This window comes from Callorhinus ursinus, unplaced genomic scaffold (genome assembly GCF_003265705.2).
Source record: "Callorhinus ursinus isolate GAN/ISIS: 27379988/994484 unplaced genomic scaffold, GSC_fseal_2.0 scaffold12, whole genome shotgun sequence".
Lineage (NCBI taxonomy): Eukaryota > Metazoa > Chordata > Mammalia > Carnivora > Otariidae > Callorhinus > Callorhinus ursinus.
This window is the reverse complement of record NW_027397074.1, coordinates 58274568-58296319: the sequence shown is the minus strand read 5'-3', so window position 1 is coordinate 58296319 and position 21752 is coordinate 58274568. Positions and strand designations below refer to the sequence as shown.

Sequence of the window (21752 nt, the reverse complement as noted above, 5' to 3'; positions counted from 1 at the left end):
GCAGCACAGATAGAGGAGTGGAAGGAGCAGGGTTTTGGTTGGCAGATACACCTGGATTAAACAAGATGCTTATTAGTTATGTGAATTGGTGATTCACTAAAATGAAATCTTTTGCAAAATGAGGGCATCAATACATTTTGAAATCTTGTATAAATGACATAATGCCTGTAAAGCACTTGGAAATGATACAATTATTTGAATCCTCCTCTCCATTTTTTAAAGCGAGAAAAAAGTAGTATATCTTACATATAATTTTTAACTTTACTTTTTAAATTAACATTATATCATGAACATATTTCCATGTCATTAAATATTTGATTACATAAGAATATTTAAAAGCTATCGATAGCTTATTAAGTGTATATACCATAATTTATTCAACCAATTCCCTATTTCTTAATATTTATGTTGTTTCCAATATTCTCTACTATTGACAATCAAATAATGAACATTTATGGTGATGAAACTTGGCATATCTCTGTTACTTTTATTTAAAGATTTTATTTTTTGAGAAAGCAATTGAGAGAGAGAGAGAGCACAAGCAGTTGGGGGGGGGTAGGAAGGGGCAGAAGGAGAGGGAGAAGCAGACTCCCTGCTGAGCAGGGAGCCCACCGCTGTGCAGGGTTTGATCTCAGGATCCTGGGATCATGACCTGGGCTAAAAGCAGATGCTTAATCAACTGAGCCACCCAGGTGCCCGTTATTTTTATTAAATAAGTGACATTTTTGGATCAGTCATATGTATATTTAATTGTCCTCCAAAAGGTTTCTATCAATTACATTTGCGAAGCAATGGATGAGTATGCTTGGGTATTATTATTATTTTTTTATCACTGCAAACTCAGGCAAAATAGTATCTCATTGGTTTGATTCTTATTATATCATTACTAATGAGTATAAGTGTTTTCGTATGATTGTTGTGCACTTCTTTTTGTGAATTATCTTTTCATATCTTTGCTTATTTTTCTACTACTGTGTTCATCTTTTTCTTGATTTATGAGAGTTCTCTATAATTTCAGTGTACTATAATGCTTTGCAATATACATATATATGCACATACATAGATACACATACTTTCTTTTAGCACTCTTGATCATTGTTTTAGATTTGTTTCTACTGTTCTTCATATATAGAAGTTTAACATTTTTATGTATTCATAGCCGTGATGTTTTCTTCTATGATTTTACCCTTCGTGTTATGTTACAGATATCTTTCTCTACCTTTCCCCTTTCCTCCCAGTTTTATAAATAAGGCTTTTAATTTATAACTGGAACATATAAATATCAGTGCCTACATCAGAGAAGGTATGAGTCAACTATTCAGACAGAGCTCTACTCTATTAGGTTAGTGTGTATTATTATTTAGCTAACACTTACTGAAAGTATGAAGTATGAAGCTGCTTATTCCCAATATGGAATAAAAGTTGTCTGAAGCCATGTAGTTATTTGTGTGTCCAGAAATGGAACTGTTTCATGTGTGTGGCTGAACTAAAATATATATAAGTAAAGTCTTGATTTTGTTAATATGCATTCATTTAGAAATTCAAATAATAAAACTAAAAGATCCCTCTTTAAAGTCACTTCATGAATTTTGCTTGAATTGGGTGCATAACTTTGGCCAGAATTTCACATGCTACCATGGTTAAAGACATGTTTCTACTTTATATACTAGAAATGGATTTATTGGGCAAATATAAATGCCAGGCTAGGTTACTAAATACGTAGTCTCAGTACTTTCTTGAGAGCCCAACTAAGAGAGGGACTCTGTAAACTTCATGAAAGGAATTCCAGAGAGATTAGAGAGGATCCCCTTTGCAAAATTTTGTTTGGAAGCTTTGATAGTTAATATTATGTGCCCATTTGACTGGGCCACAAGGTGCCCAGATATTTTGTCAAACATTATTCTGGGTGGTTTTGTGAGGATGTTTTTTGATGAATCTCACTTAAATTGGTAGACTAAGTAAAGCAGGTGGCACTCTCCGATGTAGCTGGGCCTTATCCAATCAGTTGAAGGGACTAAATAAACCAAAAGGCTGATCCTTCTCTGCATAAGAGAGAATTCCTCCTGTCTGACAGCCTTCAAACTGAGACACTAGTTTCTATACTGTCTTTGGACTTGAACTAAAACATCAGCTTTTTCTGGGTCTTGAGCTTGCCAGCTTTCAGACAGGAATTATACCTTGGTTTTCTTGGGTCTCCAGCTTGTCAACTCACCCTACATGTCTTGAGACTTGTTAGATTCCATAAATCTTGTGAACCAATTTCTTAAAATAAATCTCTTTATCTATGTGTATATGTCTTTGTATAGCTTTGTATATTATTCTTTATATATACCAATATATTTGTGAATATGAAGAATCAATATATTTCTTATTGGTTCTGCTTCTCTGCAGAACCCTGAATAATACAAAAGCTCTGAATGTAAACTTAGCCAAGGCCAAAAATAAATTGTGACTGAAATATGCCTCTTAAAAAAAATCCCGGTTAAGACATGGCAAATTTCAAAGCATCAGCCTCCTGGATGTGTCCTTTACCAAATGAGAATATTAATATCCATCACACAAAGTTGTTGGGGGCTCAAATTAGATGACACATAGGGTGGTTGGGGAGATGGGTTACATAGGTGATGGAGATTAAGGAGTGCATTTGTGATGAGCACTGGGTGTTGTATGGAAGTGTTGAATCACTGTATCATACACCTGAAACTAATACTACACTGTATATTAACTAACTGGCATTTAAATAAAAACTTAAAGCATTGGGTAAACTGCTAAATAAATTGTTATTAATTATAATTTTTATCTGAGGTAAGTCATGCATGGTGATGGCCTTAGAACAAAGATCTCACCTAATCCCACTTTGCAGTAATTGACAAGTGGAAGACCATTACCTCCCACAAACATACTACAAATAATATACACACACTATGTACATGCTCACCACACAGACACTGACATACATACCTGTTTTGGGGAAAAATAGTGAAGCTGACTGTTGAACTGTTAAACATTTTTATTGTGTAGGCTTTTAACCTTTACAGGACATGCAAGATAAAAAAGTGTAAAATATATCAGTAAGCATATAAAATTTCAGCAGTCTTTTGGACCAGCAATTGATTTGCATAACGGACTAGAACAGACATGTCTTGGGATACACAGTTTACAGATTGAATCACAAAGCAATTTCCCAAGTGATTTTCCTCATATAAAGATAAAAATATCTTTACACTTAAAAAGTATGCAATATACTACATTTTCAGTTATGTACACAGTTTAAAAGTAAAACTATGTCCATGCCAGTGTCTGTTTTAAATGCAAAACTTAAACGTAGGTAACAGGTTGATAAAGTGTCAGGAAAACTAGAAGAGATGAAAAATAAAATCAAGCAGAGTTCCAATAGGTATATGAAAATAAAAATAAAAGCATATAACTGAAGGTTAAAAATAATGTCCCCAAGGTCAGACTCTTAATATGAGCAGGAGGAATAAAAAGCTTTTAAATGTACCAGTCAGCTTTCTGTATGACTCAGGTTTACAGGTGAAATTCCTCAGTTTGAGTTCAGAAGAATTTGAATTTATTCCAGCAAAATTACCTCAATCTTTCATTACTGCCTCCTTCCCCATCTTCTTTCTGAGCAAAGTGATGCTTGGATTAGGTCCAAAGCTCCTGGCGGCGGGAGGGGCTGTGTGTCACAGCGTAACAGACGGTTACAAGTGCTTTACTTTGAAGGGGGTCACATTTGCAACAACTCTGACAGTCTCACACAATGGCTTCCATTTTACGAGCCCTTCCCCAGAGGCCCACTGATCAGCTGAAAAGGGAACACAATGTTCAGCCACTAAACCACCCCAGTGATGGATTAGTTTGGAGTCAGGAAAGCGTGATTATTCTTGAAAATAAACGAAGCTGAATAGACATGCTGACCTCATTCAGTTGATGAGAGGCAGGGAAAGTTGGCTTCCACTCCTGCCAGCCCAGAGAGGGCTCAGTCCCATTCATCCACCTTAATTCGTTTCATGGGGTTGATGTAGACCATACTTGATATGGATAAAGATGCTGCGTGATCAAATGCAGACATGAACTTTATCCAACTTTCTGAGAGTCGGAAACAATCGTGGAGAATGGATTTTCTAATTTTGGTCTTCAGGAAGACTGCTGACCTAATGAAAGTTAATGAGTTGGACCCTATTTGAAAAGGAAAATGCGAAGAACAGGAAGGCACTTAGGTCTCATTATCTGTATAACAAATATTCAGGCACAGAAAGAATCACAGGTTAAAATTACAAGAAGTGTAAGGCATTAGTTGGAACATGTGAATGCAGATTATGTTTTCTAACTTGATAAAGATCACTAGATCCAACTGGATCATTAAAGTGAATAAGCAACAATCTACTAACACTTCAGATGGTGGGGGAAGAGTTTGCTTAAAACCTGCACACATACCTGTACACTTCATGGCCATAGCCAGGAATTCTTCCCTTACCATAAAATGATCAACAGTTTAGAATAGGCACTTGATGTTGTTTGTTCTTTTTTTTTCCTCCTCAGTTCTTCACATTTCTCTCAAATTACCTCTCAACAATAGGTCCATATCTCAGCCAATAAAACAATGGTCCACATGTAAATAAGAATGTAAGGAAATATTTTTAAACGGGTTTAAAAAATCGAGACCACCAAAAAAAAAATAGATGAAATAGTTCAGAAGAGACAAATAATGGTTACGAAAACTGAGTGATTTCTTTGTTCTGAACCAAGAAAATTCATTCATATACTGTTGCTGTGCCAGCAACTTGAAACTTGAAATTGGCACCAAGAAAATTAAAAGGAAAAAAAAAAGAATCAGGTATACTTCTATCCTTAAAATGTCATTTATATTTCTTTCTGCATGTTGATGCGAATATTGCTGAATATTTTGCCAACAGCCTCAAAGAACGGGTCACAGAAGGTGTGGACGTAGATGGAATACACACGGCTGATGCACTGAATCTCAATCAGGAAACTCTTAATGCACGGTACAACTGCCCAGATGTGCAGGAAAGAAAGAATGGCAAAGTAAATGCCCCAGATGAGGGCCATTGGGATGCCAAAGAGGGCAGACAGCAAGCGATAAAACCAGTATTTTGTCACAGTGAAGGTGGTGAAGCTGGCCTTCCAGATGCCATCAAAACTGTGTGTTCCTTCTGGTTCTGCAATCACATCTTCAAAATCAATCTAAAAGGAAGAAGTGAGAATATGAGCTTACAATAGAAAAAAGAGGAAAAAACACTACTGACTATCCATAAATACATATTATCTTTAATGTACAGGTTCTATGTGAGATGCTTGAAGGTACCCAGCAGCATCAGCATTACTCTGAACTTGTTGGAAACAGGTATTTGGACCCCACCTGGACCTTATTGCATCTCTGGGGGTGGAATTCAGGAGAATTTCTAACATGTTCTCCAGATGTTTCTTTAAACTTCCTGCCTTTAAGTAAAACCTGGCAACATGGATAAGTATACAAGGTGCTCAGTGAAATGTAAATGACATGACCTAAGCTAATTGTACTCCAACACAACTACACATACAGTTTTGAGGGGTAGTTAGTGCATAGTTGATTGTTGACTCTTTGAACACTCCATGGGTAGAATTTCTTCAGCAAATTAGATCACTGTGAGCTGTGAGGACTCAAGAAGTCTTCATGGGGTGGTGAGACTTCGGCAGGGCTTGGAAAATGGAGTATGATTTGGAGAAGAAGGAAGGAGGGACCTTGGAAATGGTGTGAGCAAGATCCCAGGAACAAGAAAGGGTGATACAGTGAGTGTCTAACTGTGTGGGCACAGTTAGAAAGAAAAGTTGAGGTCAGTCTCAATTTTATTTTACATACAGTGGAGGGTCTATTGAAGATAGTGGAGTGGGGGAATGCAATGTGGTTATTTATCAAGATGAATTTGACAACAGTGTACAGGCTGGAGAAAAGAGACTCAAGGCAAAGAGACTGTTGTTGTATCCCAGGTTTGAGATGGTAAGGCCCAAATTAGAATTGTGGCCAGGAAAAAGAAAATAAAAGAATGAATTTCAGGGATGTTAAAGGAAGACCCCACAGGATTTGGTTACTTCAAGGTTAGGGAGAGAGAAAAGCCTAAGATGAGCTTTGAGCTTTGAGATTCTGATTTGCCAGCTAAGGAAAACTGAGGTGACATTAACAGCAAGAAGAAAGTTAGAAAGGAATCACTTTTGAATTAAACAGAGTAAAGTTTTGAATAAGACAGATGCAAATATCAGTGGTCCACACCAGTGAATCCTATAGTAGTCGTTTTTGCTGGCCACAAGGAAGTAATCAAATGAGTTTGCAGTACATAGCACTTAACAGTAACCAAGTGCTTCTACATGCATCATCTCTATGTGATCTGGGGTTTCATACCAATCTGAGAAGGTGGGTTATTATCCTTTACAAAAGAAGATATAGAAGTTTAGGGAGGTGAAGGTGACTTGCTAACGTGAAGCAAATAGCAATGGTGGGACCAGAATGCAAACTTGACACCTTTCCTAATAGCATTCTCTCCCACAGTACCTCTTGCCTAAACAGTGAATTCCCAGGAGCTTTTATCTCACTGGAAGGATTTATATAAACTCAATTGAAGCATAGGAATAAAAAAATTACCAATAGAACAGTAGGACAGAGCCAGCTCAATTGCTTGGCAAAGGCAGCTATATGAAGGGATCTAATGTAGTTTGAAATCCAAACAAGTTGATGACTGCCAGCATCATCAGGAATCCAGGCAAGCTCAGGATTAGGGAATGAGGTCTTGGGTGACTCCATGGAGCTTCTCAGTGCCAAGATGCCACCTTTGATTCAACACAATAAAACTTCTTTTGGAAAAAGTACATGATGCTTACCAATAATTAAAGTTTATTTTCTAGAACATTCTGTTTTATGATCTATTGTCCAATGCCTTAATAATGTAATATGTAAAAATGGTATGTCTGCAATTATGTAAATGAAGTCAAACAGATTTATTGTCATTCCAATTTTTTCTTTGCCTCTTTATATCTAGACTCAGAGGTAAACATTTACTTGTGTGTTTTAAAAGGTTGCATGAAATATGTGGCAAGTCAGATCAATCCTTTAATGACATTTCTGTGCACTTTACTTAATTGTCCACTATGGGGGTTTTGTTCTGACACTGTATTTTCCCAAAGCTATTAAGAATAAAAACCTGTGGTTTTTCTTCATCCAATTGCAAGATACCCAATAGTTTTATTTTTTTTTAAATATGACCTTATTTTGTAAAAAGATTTGGTGAAGTCAAAAGTAATACACCAGAACAGACAAAAGATGAGCAATCATGGTCCATGAATGCCCTGAAATGGGAACATACATTTTGAGTGTACAATGGGAGAGGGTACCTCACTTTTATTAAAAAGTAAAGATAGTCTACTATCAAAGGAGGGCAGGGAGCACTTTATCGGAGTAGGGTACTCCCACCTCTTTACAGAGCAGAACTTGAAGCATGCCTGCCTTGAATTCTTTTCCTAGGAAAGGGATAGTTAACTAACATTTGTTGACTTGCTACTATGATCAGACACTTCTCATTTAACTCACATCAACTCTTAATATATTATTCCCACTTTATAGGAAAAATGCAAGTTTCAGAAATGTTAATAAATTTTCCAGATAGATAAGAGGTGGATTTGAGTTTTGAATCTGGTCTGAAAGATACTGACTCTTTCTTCAATACCACATTGCTTTAGAAAAATGTTTTTCAAATTGTCTCCAAGGCAGTTTTACTATTTCATAGTTAAAAAGCACATTAACAAAAAAGAGTGCTGAATTTTACTTTTCTGGTAACTGTAAGAATTCTCAAAACATGGTCTCTGAGGACAATGTTGTGATGAGGTTATGTGCATCATATATATAATTGGTCCTTAGTGGAGATCTATGGACATATGAATGTGGGTAAGATTTCTTGATAACAACTTTGTTTTTCTAAGCATAACTATAAATGCATTTTTCGACAAACATATTAGAAATTCTTAACTGCCAGTGAGCATGATTTATCTTAAAGTGAATTTAGAGGAGGTCTCCAGGGGTGGACAGCAACATGACAAAAATAACATGGTATATAAATATATTCAGTTAGTTAGTTGCTGTTTTAGTCCTGAAAATTTAAGATAGCTGAAGATTACCAAAATTATAGCCAATTAGATACAGCTGAGAAAAAGAAAGTGAGGCAGGTTAAGGAAACACATTGGAACCAGAAATAAAGCTTACTTTCTTTCTACTTCCATTTCTGCAACAGTAATAGTAATAGGTTTTTGTGAGGAGTACATGAGATAATTTATGTAAGGTGCTTACCATGGGTGTAGAGCATTATAATATAGTAAATGCTCAATAAATAGTAGCATTAAAAAATTCCTTGCTGTGGGTGATTAAGCTTTTTAATTGACAATTATAATAAAAACTATGAACCACAAAGCACCAGTGGCTCAAAAGAGCTAATTTCGATCTGTAACGATCTTCACCACAGTTCTCTGAGATGCAAGGCCATTATTTCCATTTTATAGATGAGGGTGGTGTAGGAGGTTAAAAAATTGCTCAAGGTCACACAAATGTTAAGTGGCAAAGCTGAAACTTGTTCAACTTCAAGTGTGAGCTCTTTGCTTTTATATACCTGGGGTTACAAGCTCCTATAATAGTCTTACTTGCTTAATTTTGACCCACATAGATATGCTTCCTAAAACATTCGCATTTTGATTATTAAAGGAATTACTGTTGATTGTGTTTCCATTTTAAGTTAGGACATTTAGTAACTAGGATGTTTTGCATTTCTGGTACTGATTGTATTTTCTTGGCCCCACACAGTATGTTCTCACAATCCTGGGCATCCAGCTAAGAACTCTCACTCTAATTGGCAGATAAGGAAACTGAGGCACAGAAGGATTAAAATGGGCCATTCTCAAGGTCCCAAGTGAATCAGTGGAAAAGCTGAAATTAGAACTTTAACTTCCTGATCCCCAGGCCTAGGTTTAGCCCTGTGCTCAATACTATATCCCTAGGAACTTACATCTTTCTCACCATATCCCTTGTCCATCTACCCCGTTCATATCTCCAGGTCTCCTGTAAGTCTCTCATTACCTTCTAAGGCATTGACTTGAAAGCTATTTCTATGTGAAGTTAGAAGAAATGTCCTTTTTACAGCATGAATATGAACATTTCTGTATATCTACCTAGGGTGAAGAAAACAGGAGGGAATATTCTAAAAAATATCTTCATTGCACATTTTGATATGTATCAATAATGCACTGAACCCAGGAAAGTTCTGCTAGATAATCAGTCATTCCATATAGAGTTATTTCAAAATTCCCCATCACCCAAAGCACAGTTTCCTCAGCATTTCCATAGATGTTTAAAGCTAAAGGAATCCTTAAAGAAATGGAGTCCCATTTGAGAAATTGATGGCCAAAGCTGTCAGATGATGTCAGATGACTAGATCAAGGATACCTTCCCACCTGTGGCAGACACAGGATTGGAATTCAGGCTTAGGAACTCTCCTGGGCTCTTCTGCTACTGTCTGCTACACATCCCCTGTCAGTGTAGCTGCTACATTCTGTAGCCAGTGCAAAAGACAGCGAGACTTGTGTTGGAACTTGAACATCATCTTCCTCTCAAGAAGTCCCATGGGTCTATTATTGAATGAGTGATGGTGCCTCTCTCTGACAATCCCCAATGTGTTCATTATTCACATCCATCATTGGTTGGTTTATCCCTCATTAGAACTATCACTCTGGAGTTCCATTTTTTCAGGGACTTATTCCTCTTATTCCTTAATGAGGATAGGTCTTGCCTAGACTGGAACTTCATCTGCTCACTTATATTTGGAGCAGAAGAGGAATTAGAGATTTGCTCTAAAACAAAAACAAAAACCGAGAGATGCAGGTGCCATTTATATTCTTAAAATGGGATGCCTCAGATGAGGTTGTCCTGCATTGCCAAGAACTGATTTTCTGTTCTGTAATCTATGGAACAAGTTGCCCTTCTGGCAAGAATCATTATGCAGACCTCAAGATCAAAAGCATAAATGTGTTTCAGTGATATTTCTATGTCTTAATAGATGCTTTATAAGGAATCAACAGTTTATATTACTAGAATTTTATAAATGACATTAAATTCCTTTGTGCAGCATTGACTTATGCTATAATTTCGGAAACATAAGTCAACAAAAATCTAGAAGCAGATGTCAAGAAAAGCAATCTGTCTTGTGTTTTGATAATACTTTACTAATGTAATAAATCTAAGAAGGTTTCATCTTGTTAAAAGTATGTCACAGCCATATTTAAAACATTTTTTATATGTACACAGGATTAATAAAATACAGGGTCGTTTATTTGTCCTAAAATCTGGACATTTTATTTCTGAATAAGGAATTTTCAAGAGGGAAACTTTAAGTACCTTTAGGGTCTCATAAGCAATGAAGCTTGCATATTCTGTTTCTATGAGGAAATATCTTTTTAGACTGTTAGTAGAAATTGTGAATGTACTGGATATACAGAACACATAATTAACAATAAACCAGATGTTTTCTGAAGACTTGGGTGTTGTCTGCCCAACATCCACAGAATCCTGATTTATTCAGGTAATAGCAATAATCCTTTGATCTCACAGATAAGTTAGGTTGGTTTAGACTTGCCAGGGTAGTGTTAGTCTCCTTGGTGAGAGATTGGTTTAAGGGAGACATGTGGCTCTGTTCTGCTGGGTGGGACTTCCAGGAAAGCTTTTTCTTCCTTATGAAAAGAGACGGAGGGGCTTGATATGGCCCTTTGCCCTTTTATCCTCCTTAGAATATGTATGATGTGTTGCCTTGATGTAGGGAAGTCATCTTGTGACAATGAGGTGACATGTATGTTTTAAAGTCCAAGAGTATAAAATATGCTGCTTTTGCCATTGTCAACCTATAAAAACAATGCCAGTAGCTGACCAGCTCTAGACTTCTAAGGTAGTGTGTGTGTGTATATATATATATATATATACACATATATATATATATATATATACACATACTTATTTTTAAGCCACAGCTATTCAGATTTTCAGTTACCTATAGCAGAGGCTCAGTTGGTTAAGTGACTGCCTTCGGCTCAGGTCATGATCCTGGAGTCCCAGGATAGAGCCCCACATCGGGCTCCCTGCTCAGCAGGGAGTCTGCTTCTCCCTCTGACCCTCCCCCCTCTCAGTGCTCTCTGTCTCTCTCTCATTCTCTCTCTCAAATAAATAAATAAAATCTTTAAAAAAAAAAAAACATTCCTAAGTGATACAGTAACTAATAGTCTTTTCTGTTGGTTGACATAGTAGTTGTGTATTTCCACATTTAGAGATCTGAGTTCAATTTCTAACCTCAGTGTATCTTTTTAGCACTACTAGACTCTATTCCCAGAATACGCTCCTAAACTGTATCACAAAATGTTGGCTTTACATTAACATTTAGTTCTAGTAAAGCATAAATAAGATGATAAATTAACTATGAAAGAGACAAATTAACATATTTTGTGATAAATAGCATCTAAGATGCCTCCCAATGATTCCTTCTCCCCTACTTCCTGGTATTCATGCCCCATGTAATACCCTCCCCTTGAGTGTGGGCTGGAGTTAGAGATGTGGTTCTAGATAATAAAACATGGCAAGAGTGATGGGGTGTCACTTCCAAGATTAGGTTACAAAAGAGTGGCATCTGTCTTGCTTCCTTTCTTACTCTCTCGCTTGTCTGCCCTGCTAGAAGCCAGTGCTATGTTGTGAGCATATGGAGAGGTCTGTGTGTAAGGAACTGAGGGAGGACACTGGCCAACAATCATTGAGAAACTGAGGCCCATAGTCCAACAGCCTGGGAGGAACTGAATCTATCAACCATGTGAGTGAGCTTGGAAGTAGGTCCTTTCCCTGTTGAGCCTTGAAGTGACTCCAGCCCTGATACCTTGGTTGCAGTCTTGAGAGGCCCTGAGCCAGAACTACTAAGCTAAGCCACGCTTGGAATCCTGACACTCTGAAGATAATAAATGTTTGTTGTTATAGGACACTGAATTTTGGGGTAATTTGTTATGCCACCAGGGATAATTAAAACAATTCCAAAGCAAACCACCTTTATTTTGATTGTCGTTTCTTATTTTTTTTTCATTTCTTATGTTCTACTTTCTTTCTCTTCTCTATTAGATAATTCAGTTCTCATGCTTATAGAAAATTATATACAGTGAATAAATATCCTGGTCAAGCTCTATTACAAAGCTATAATCATCAAGAGAGTATGGCACAAAAACAGACACATAGATCAATGGAACAGAATAGAGAACCCAGAAATGAACCCTCAACTCTACGGTTAAATAATCTTTGACAAAGCAGGAAAGAATATCCAATGGAAAAAAGACAGTTTCTTCAACCAATGGTGTTGGGTAAATTGGACAGCCACACACAGAAGAATGAAACTGTACCATTTCCTTACACCATACACAAAAATCGACTCAAAATGGACGAAAGACCTAAATGTGATATAGGAATCCATCAAAATCCTAGAGGAGAACACAGGCAGCAACCTCTGTGACTTCGGCCACAGCAACTTCTTGCTGGACACGTCCCAAAGGCAAGGGAAACAAAGGCAAAAATGAACTCTTGGGACTTCATCAAGATAAAAAGCTTTTGCACAGCAAAGGAAACAGTTGACAAAACCAAAAGACAACCAAAAGCATGGAAGAATATATTTCCAAATGTCTTATCAGATAAAGGGCTAGTATCCCAAATCTATAAAGAACTTATCAAACTCAACACCCAAAGAACAAATAATCCAATCAAGAAATGGGCAGAAGACATGAACAGACATTCCTGCAGAGAAGACATATAAATGGCCAACAGATGCATGAAAAAAATGCTCAGCATCACTCAGCATCAGGGAAATACAAATCAAAACCATAATGAGATATCACCTCACACCAGTCAGAATGTCTAAAATTAACAAGTCAAGAAACGACAGATGTTGGTAAGGATGTGGAGAAAGGGGAACCCTCTTACACTGTTGGTAGGAATGCAGACTGGTGTAGCCACTCTGGAAAACAGTATGGAGGTTCCTCAAAAAGTTGAAAATAGAACTACCCTATGACCCAGCAATTGCCTGACTGGGTATTTACCCCAAAGATACAAATGTAGTGATCCGAAGGGGCACGTGCAGCTCAATGTTTATAGCAGCAGTGTCCACAATAGCCAAACTGTGGAAAGAGCCCAGATGTCCATCGACAGATGAATGAATAAAGAAGGTGTTGTATAGATACACAATGGAATATTACTCAGCCATCAAAAAGAATGAAATCTTGCCATTTGCAATGACGTGGATGGAACTAGAGGGTATTATGCTAAGTGAAATAAATCTATCAGAGAAAGACAATTATCATATGATCTCACTTATATGTGGAATTTAAGAAACAAAAGGATCATAGGGGAAGGGAGGGAAAAATAAAACAAGATGAAATTGGAGAGGGAGACAAACTATAAGAGACTCTTAATCATAGGAAACAAAGTAAGGGTTGCTGGAGGGGAGGGGTGGAGGGATGGGGTAACTGGGTGATGGACATTAAGGAAAGCATGTGATATAATGAGCACTGGGTATTATATAAGACTGACGAATCACTGACCTCTATCTCTGAAACCAATAATATATTAGATGTTAATTGAATTGAGATAAACAACAACAACAACAAAATAAATATCCTGGAATTCGGTCTTGGGGCAAAATTCAGAAATATATGAAAAGGAAAGAGCATTTTCAACTTCCTTCAGTTCACGTCAAACAGAATGTTAGAAAAGTTTTAGGCTATTTATGGTGCAATCATTCATTTATTTAAAGTGGCTTGGATTTATGACCAGATATGTACCAAAGACTAAGAGCCAGCTCCATATAGAAGGCCCATCACCAAATCTGGACTCTTATACTTAATACTTGTGAGTGAACTAGCACAGGGGTCCCCAATTCCTCAGCAGGGACCATGTGGCAAGGGAATCAACTAGGGGAGGGTGCTTGTTAAAATGCAAATATTCAGGGTGCCTGGGTGGCTCAGTTGGTTAAGCTACTGCCTTCGGCTCAGGCCATGATCCTGGAGTCCCAGGATCGAGTCCCACGTCGGGCTCCCTGCTCAGCGGGGAGTCTGCTTCTCCCTCTGACCCTCTTCCCTCTCGTGCTCTCTATCTCTCATTCTCTCTCAAATAAATAAATAAAATCTTTTAAAAAAATGCAAATATTCAGGCCCCATTTCATTCTCAAATCAGATTCTCTGGGGCAGGACCTGAGGAATCTGTATTTTTAACAAGATTTCTCTTCTTTTCTCATGCAAAAGACTAAACCAGAGTTATGCCTGTCCCTGTGGATCTAGTAACAGCTCCTTTTTGTCCTTGCTACTCTTTCTTTTCCTTCCATGCCTTGAAGCCCTAGTTTGCTTCCTGCTTCTCTCTGGAAGCTCCTCATATGCTGGATGGCATCTGGAAGTTGGTAGATAATGAATGGAAATTCCCTTTGAAAAGCTTTTCCTAATTTAAACCTATAAATATGTATTACTGGACAAGGATGAATGACTTATTTATTATGAAAAACACACTAACTGGCAATAGAAATACTGATTTATTTTCATGATTCTAAACCCAGTATAAACAAAAGTATATTTAAAAATACCAAATATGTACTTCTAAAATTCGAACGTATGTACCAAACCCAATCATCCAGAAAGAAGGTTTAGACTAATTGCAAGCTCCCTTCACTGTTCTCACACATATTTCCAACATGCTGAACAGCCTTTGAAGTCAACAAAATAAATATGCACGAATGTATGGGCGTAGAGAGGGTTGAGAACTAGCACAATTAAATGTTACCAGAATACAGGAACTTTGCCCTAATGCCCATGTGTTTTCTCAGGGGCAAGGCAAATACCCACGTGTTTACTGGGCTACTGAGGGAAAAGGCTGCAGTGTTCTTGCAGCACCAACTAAAAACAGGAGGCCTGGATTGTGTTAATGCCTGCAATTACTTGGATTCCCAGGGGATCCCTATGCGGCCCTAAGAAAAATGTAAACCTGGGGTGGGAACACTGATGTGATTTGGGCTGCCTTGGGGTGGCAGGTACTAGGCAACTTCACCTTGCACAAGAACACAGGGTTGCCTCCTGGGGAGGAGGGGAGATGTCTGCATTACTAATCAGGGTTTCAAGCTGGAAGAGGGTAAAATGGGGGTATTTATCTATACCTCTCTGAGTGAGAGGAGAGGGTTGGGGTACAAGAAGAGGAATTCAGAGGAGATCTGCAGTCCTTGACCTGGGCCTCCAGCTGGGATCCTTGAGTCTCTTCCTTTGGACTGACCTTCCTCTTGTTGTTTTCCAGACATTACAGAAGCCTCAGAATAATGATACTTCACATTTATAGTGCCCTGCTTCACTCATCTGCTTCTCTTCACAAACTTGTGAAATTCTAGGTTATCTTCATAATAAGAATGGAAAACCATCCTTTATTTTCCCACTAAGAAGAGGTCACTTTACCAATAAATGACTGGCCCAAACCAGGACTTAAGGGAGGTCTGGGTCTGTTGCACCCATCTTGGTATCTTCCATGATACCTAGTAGTACTATGCACACATTAATTAGAAAATAAATATTTCTTCAATATGTATACTTTTTTAAAGGAGCTATAAATGTCCATCAGAAGGATATAGGCATATATATAACATTTCACTAACCACCATATTATCTCCTATTAATTCTTTGCCTGCTATCACAGTGCACTTTTATTTATCTATTTTTTTGGTATCTCATTTTATTCAAAATGATGTTCTTATTTACCATAGCCCTATGATGCAATGAACATTCTGATCAAAATTAAGTGGAGGTTTGGTTATCATTTAGGTGACTTGGGCACCATGGAAAGGGGCAATTCAAGCTCAGAAGTCTTCACCTTTAAGGAAAGATGATTTAGAAAATAATTGATTAAAGAATGTTTTTGCTTGGTTGGTTTTTGCCCCCAGTGATCTGAATACAATTGTGTGAACCTAATAGCCTAAAAGCAGGGGGCATGCAATGGAGTATGGTGAGGTGGGGTCTTGGAAAGGAAGCAGGGGATCAGCAGAACACCCCAGTGGGGAATGGATAGGGTGAGGGAGTAAACTTGTTTTTTCTCCCCATGTTTTCCTGTGTGTGTGTGTGTGTGTGTGTGTGTGTGTGTGTGTGTGTGTGTGTTCCCAGTGCAGGAAAGGAGGCCTACAAGTAATTTGTACTTTACAGTGAATATGGGTGACTGTGTTTGCTTTCCTGGCAGGAGTATAAGAAGAGGTACAGAGAGAGGCAGAGCATTAGGGTGGTAGATACAGTTGACCCTTGAGCATGGGTTTGAACTGTGTGGGTCCAGTTATACACAGAATTTTTTTTTTTTGATAAATACAATACAGTACTGTAAATGTGTTTTCCTTATGATTTTCTTAAGAACATTGTCTTTTCTCTAGCTTACTTTATTTTAAGAATATAGTACATAATACATATAACAATCAAAATATGTTTTAATTGACTATTCATGTTATCAGTAAAGCTTCTGGTCAAGAGTAGGCTCTTAGTAGTTAAGTTTTGGGGGAGTCAAAAGTTATACATGGATTTTTGACTGCACAGAGGGCTGGTGCCATTAGTTCAAGGGTCAACTGTTTATTCAGAGGCAGCAGACTTTTACAGAGGCCTTGGGATGCAATAACTTACGGATGGTATGGAGCACTATGTGCCTCACTGGGTTCACATCACATCCTGTATGTATGTGAGGAGCTGCAAGGCAGGAGTTATCTTCCCTATTTTACAGACTAGAAGACTGAGCCTCAGGGAGGTTGTAATCAGTGACTGGACCAAATACAGGACTTACATCTCTCAGATCCTCATTCACTTCTCCCTCTATCATACCATTCTCTTTAACCCCACACCAAAATTCTTGTTCTGTTTATGCAACCCTGCTCATTCAAATGGAATCACATAGGAATTTCTGAATCCACATGCTCTGGTTGCTCTTTCTTGCCTGCACCCATGCTTCCCATCTGTCATTCCCCAAACTAATAGAACATGCCTCCCTGACTCAGCAAATAATGATGGTCACCAGGACAGAGCAAGTGATCCAAGGCAGAGGATGTGGCTGTCCTCAGGCTGTCAAACCTCCATGCTCAGCATTATCCTCACTCCCCAGCAACCAAGCTCCTCTATAGCCAGGATCCCTGGGTCATTTGACTGACCATGTTACTAGGGTCCCCATTGCCTTGTCATCTTTCTCTGGCTTTTCCAGATTTACCACACCATTATAATTTATTCCATTCCTATAGGGCCAGTGATTATCCAACATTAGTACACTCAAGAAGTTTCTGGGGATGTTTGTTAAAATGTAGATTCCTGGGCCTTGGGATTCTGAATCAGTGGTTCTAAGGTATCTGTACCCCCTCCCTCCATTTTGAGGCAAGTGGTCTGGGGAGAACACTTTGAGAAACAAACTGCCTTAGGATTCATTCTGTGCTAGGTTAGAGGCTCTGAAAAATCTGACACTCATTTCTGAGTGGGCATGACGGTAGGTTAGTTACTTTTGAGAGGCAGTATTGTTCCCGGGTTGATAGCACCAGGGCTGGGTTTGAATCTCAACTCTGCTCTGTTATCTCACATAAGCTACTAAGCCTCTCTGTCTTAGTTTCTCACCTGTAAACTGGTGGTAAAATAGTACTCCATAGGATTGTTCAATATGCAAAATGACTTAACTTATGCAAAATGTTTGGGACAGTGCCTGGGCAATGGCCGGTGCTACATCAGGAGCTTCTGGCCCAGGCACTCCAACCAGGAGAAGAGGGGAAGTGTCAGGGATTTCAGTAACAGTGTTGGGAGAAATGGAGGAGATATTTGGGAAAGGAGAACCTCTTGGCATTTTGAAATCATTTCAGGCAGGTGAATGCTTATTTTGCATTCTGCCATTATGCAAACAAGAAGGATTAGGTTATCTCTATCAAGTGCATCAACCTTCTGGAGTTTATTATAAACATGAGGCACATGGCAACCAAATATGCCCTGGGGAAGACGATGCCCCAGCTGACTGAGCTCCTGGATTTTTTTTTTAAGATTTTATTTATTTATTTGACAGAGAGAGACACAGCGAGAGAGGGAATACAAGCAGTGGCAGTGGGAGAGGGTTCAGAAGCAGGCTTCCCACCGAGCAGGGAGCCCAATGCAGGGCTCGATCCCAGGACCTGGAATCATGACCTGAGCCAAAGGCAGACGCTTAACAACTGAGCCACCCAGGCACCCCTGAGCTCCTGGATTTGTCAGAAAATAGTACCAACATGAAGTAATGGGACTCTCTTTGCTTTAGATTAATTCCTTTTTGCCTTCTTTTTCTTTTTCATTCATTTGAAAGTAGCCAACAGGTTTCTCCATCTTTTGCTCTTCTTAAGAGAGAGTATGAATTACCCTAGGGTTTGTATTACAGTTTGAAAATTTAAGTTAAATTTCCCTGTTTTGATAACAAAGATATATATTCCTAGTTTACATCCTGTTATGCATTGAATTGTGTCCCCCTCAAAAAGATATGTTGAAATCCTAATCCCCAGTACTTCAGAATATGACCATATTTGGAGACAGGTCTTGCAGATGTAGTTAGGATGAGGTCATACTGTACTAAGGTGGGCCCTTCATCCAATATGGCTGGCATCCTTATAAGAAGATGGTAATAAGAGAAGAAAAGATAGCAGGAGGGGAAGAATGAAGGGGAGTAAGTCGGAGGGGGAGACGAACCATTAGAGACGATGGACTCTGAAAAACAAACTGAGGGTTCTAGAGGGGAGGGGGGTGGGGGCATGGGTTACCCTGGTGATGGGTATTAAAGAGGGCACATTCTGCGTGGAGCACTGGGTGTTATGCACAAACAATGAATCATGGAACACTACATCAAAAACTAATGATGTAATGTATGGTGATTAACATAACAATAAAAAATTATTAAAATAAAAGAAGATGGTAATGAGAAAACACACAGGGAGAAGGCCATGTGATTGGGGTTATGCAGCTGCAATCCAAGGAATGCCAAAGATTGCCAGCAAACCACCAGAAACTAAGAAGAGACAAAGAAGGATTCCCATACAGGTTTCAGAGGGAGCATGGCCCTGGTGACATCTTGATTTTGGGCATCTGGCCTCCAGAACTATGAGCCACCAGTTTGTGATACTTGTTAAGGTAGCCCCAGGAAATGATTATACATCCCTTTGAAAAACTACTAAAAACTATCCTCCATGATGAGATGATTTCCGGGTTCCAGAGCATTTTCATACTTCCTCGAGTAGGCTCTCCACCCTTTTTTTCTGGGATCCTAGGTAGAAACCTAAAACCACATTCAGTGTGCCTGCAACCAGCTGGTTCTGAGCCTTCTTCAGGAACCCAGAAATATCTCTTCAGTCCACATAGCCTCACATTTTTATGGTCACAAAAAGTGCCTAGTTGTAGATGGCTCAGTACAAAGCAGGCTGCATATCTTTTGATTCCTTATTTAAATCTTCAGACTTCTGGTATCGATTTGGTGGCACTTGTTGAGTGTCACCAAATGAATGACATGGAACAGTGAATAGTGTAAAAATAGGCCATGCAAGGGCTAGTGATAGGAGCCTTGAGACTGAAGCATTGAACTTGAATAGGAAGGAGTGATACCTTGGGGGCACTTGTGTGTGCCATCCTTGAGGAGAAATAACTTCAGCCCTTGGAAGTGTTGGAAGTTCTCTTTCTTAATAGAAAAGTCCTGCATTGGTTAATGCATGGAAATCTTATTCTATCCAAACAGGCAATTATAAGGATTCATTCACTTTAGTGAGCACGCCTTACTTGCTCACTCAATTCTGTGTTTACACTTGGGAGTTTGTTACTCTTTTAAACTTCTGGGTGTGTCATGGGACAAATATGAATGATTACCACATTAAAGAAAATAAAAGCTCTTTCCATTCTAACAAAGACATAAGAAACAGAAACGTCTTCACCATTTTCAAACTACCTATTGGTTCGCATAGACATTTGTTTGAACCAGAGCTTTTTAAACAGTCTTAACTACTTTTCAGTTTCTACAATTCACTTCCTGATGGCAGGGGTTGTTTCCTACCATCCAGTCAAATCAAACTAGGGTTACTAATAGCTTTCATCTTACCTCACTGCTGGAATATTTTTCCCTCTAGTGCTTGGAGTCTTGTTTATTAAACAAATAGAAAATGGATGAAATAAATCTCTGCAGGTTTCAACATTGCTAGCCAAGTGAGGAAGAGGATCTAAACTAGAGTTCTTGTCAGATGTAAGCAAGGATAATCATAGCCCATATATGACTCCCAAGACACAGCCCCCAACCTCTACGATGGGGTTTCTCTGAGCACTGTTGGCGTTTCGGAATGGATAATCCTTTGTTGCTGGGGTGAATGTGGACATGCTGTCCTGTGCACTGTAGAGTGATTATCAGTATCCCTGTCCTCTACCTATTAGAAGCCAGTAGTACCCCCTAAACTGTAACAACTGAAAATAACTGCAAACATTGCCAAATGTCCCCTAGGAGGGGGTGCAAAATTATCCTTGGTTGAAAACCACTGCTCTAGAAAATCAGAATTTGATGTGATGAGATAGGACTTGAACTTTAGAGATATTTATAGCCTAGAATGCTTATATATTTATTGCAGGAATTTTTGGTTTATAGTACTGTGGCCTTGTGAGTTCATTCATTCATTCAATATTTATGAAGCACCTACTTTTTGAGGATGGAATAAATCAAACGAGGAAACAGAGCCAGAATAGGGTTGATGAGCTCGTTATAGGTCATTGGAAAGGGAGTAGTGCAAATGAAATAGATGGCCTCTGGCTGCTCAAGCTCACTCAGGAATCATTACCAAGGAGAGGTGATGTCCTTCTGTGGTGCACTACCTTAACTGTTGAGGAAGAGGAATTCATTTTCTTGCTTTCCTCCAAATCAGTAATCATGTGAGTGTACACTGGAATTTTGAGTAATTTCTTTCAGGCAGTGGTCCAGGCCCTTCCCTGCTTTAGGGCCTTCCTACCCGGCCATTGGTTTTGCTTGGAACATTCCTTCCATCACTCTTCACCTGGCTAACTCTAAGTTATTGGTCATGTGTTAACCTAAATGTTTTTTCTTCAAAGACTTCTTTCTGGTGCCCACCCCTTTTCTCACCTGGATTTTTTTATTATTATGTTAATCACCATACATTACATCATTAGTTTTTGATGTAGTGTTCCATGATTCATTGTTTGCATGTAACACCCAGTGCTCCATTCAGTACGTGCCCTCTTTAATACCCATCACCAGGGTAACCCATCCTCTCACCACCCTCCCCTCTAGAACCCTCAGTTTGTTTCTCAGGTCCATAGTCTCTCATGGTTTGTCTCCCACTCCAATTTCCCCCCCTTCATTTTTCCCTTCCTGCTATCTTCTTTTTTATTTTTTTTAACATATAATGTATTATTTGTTTCAGAGGTACAGGTCTGTGATTCAACAGTCTTACACAATTCACAGCACTCACCATAGCACATACCCTCCCCAATGTCTATCACCCAGCCACCCCATCTCTCCCTGCCAACTCCAGCAACCCTCAGTTTGTTTCCTGAGATTAAGAATTCCTCATATCAGTGAGGTCATATGATACATGTCTTTCTCTGATTGACTTATTTTGCTCAGCATAACACCCTCCAGTTCTATCCACGTCGTTGCAAATGGCAAG

General features: G+C 38.7%; 1 protein-coding gene across 2 annotated transcripts in view; it reads right to left on the bottom strand.

The window, feature by feature from the left end:
* Window positions 1-2992: 2992 nt before the first annotated feature.
* Window positions 2993-21752, bottom strand: part of CAV1 (caveolin 1) — a 36078-nt gene continuing 17318 nt past the window's right edge. For both annotated transcript variants that reach the window (XM_025873209.2, XM_025873210.2), the window contains exon 3: window positions 2993-5208. In XM_025873209.2, the coding sequence (XP_025728994.1) occupies window positions 4867-5208 (342 nt within the window). In that variant the 3' untranslated portion in view covers window positions 2993-4866. The remainder of the gene's footprint in view (window positions 5209-21752) is intronic.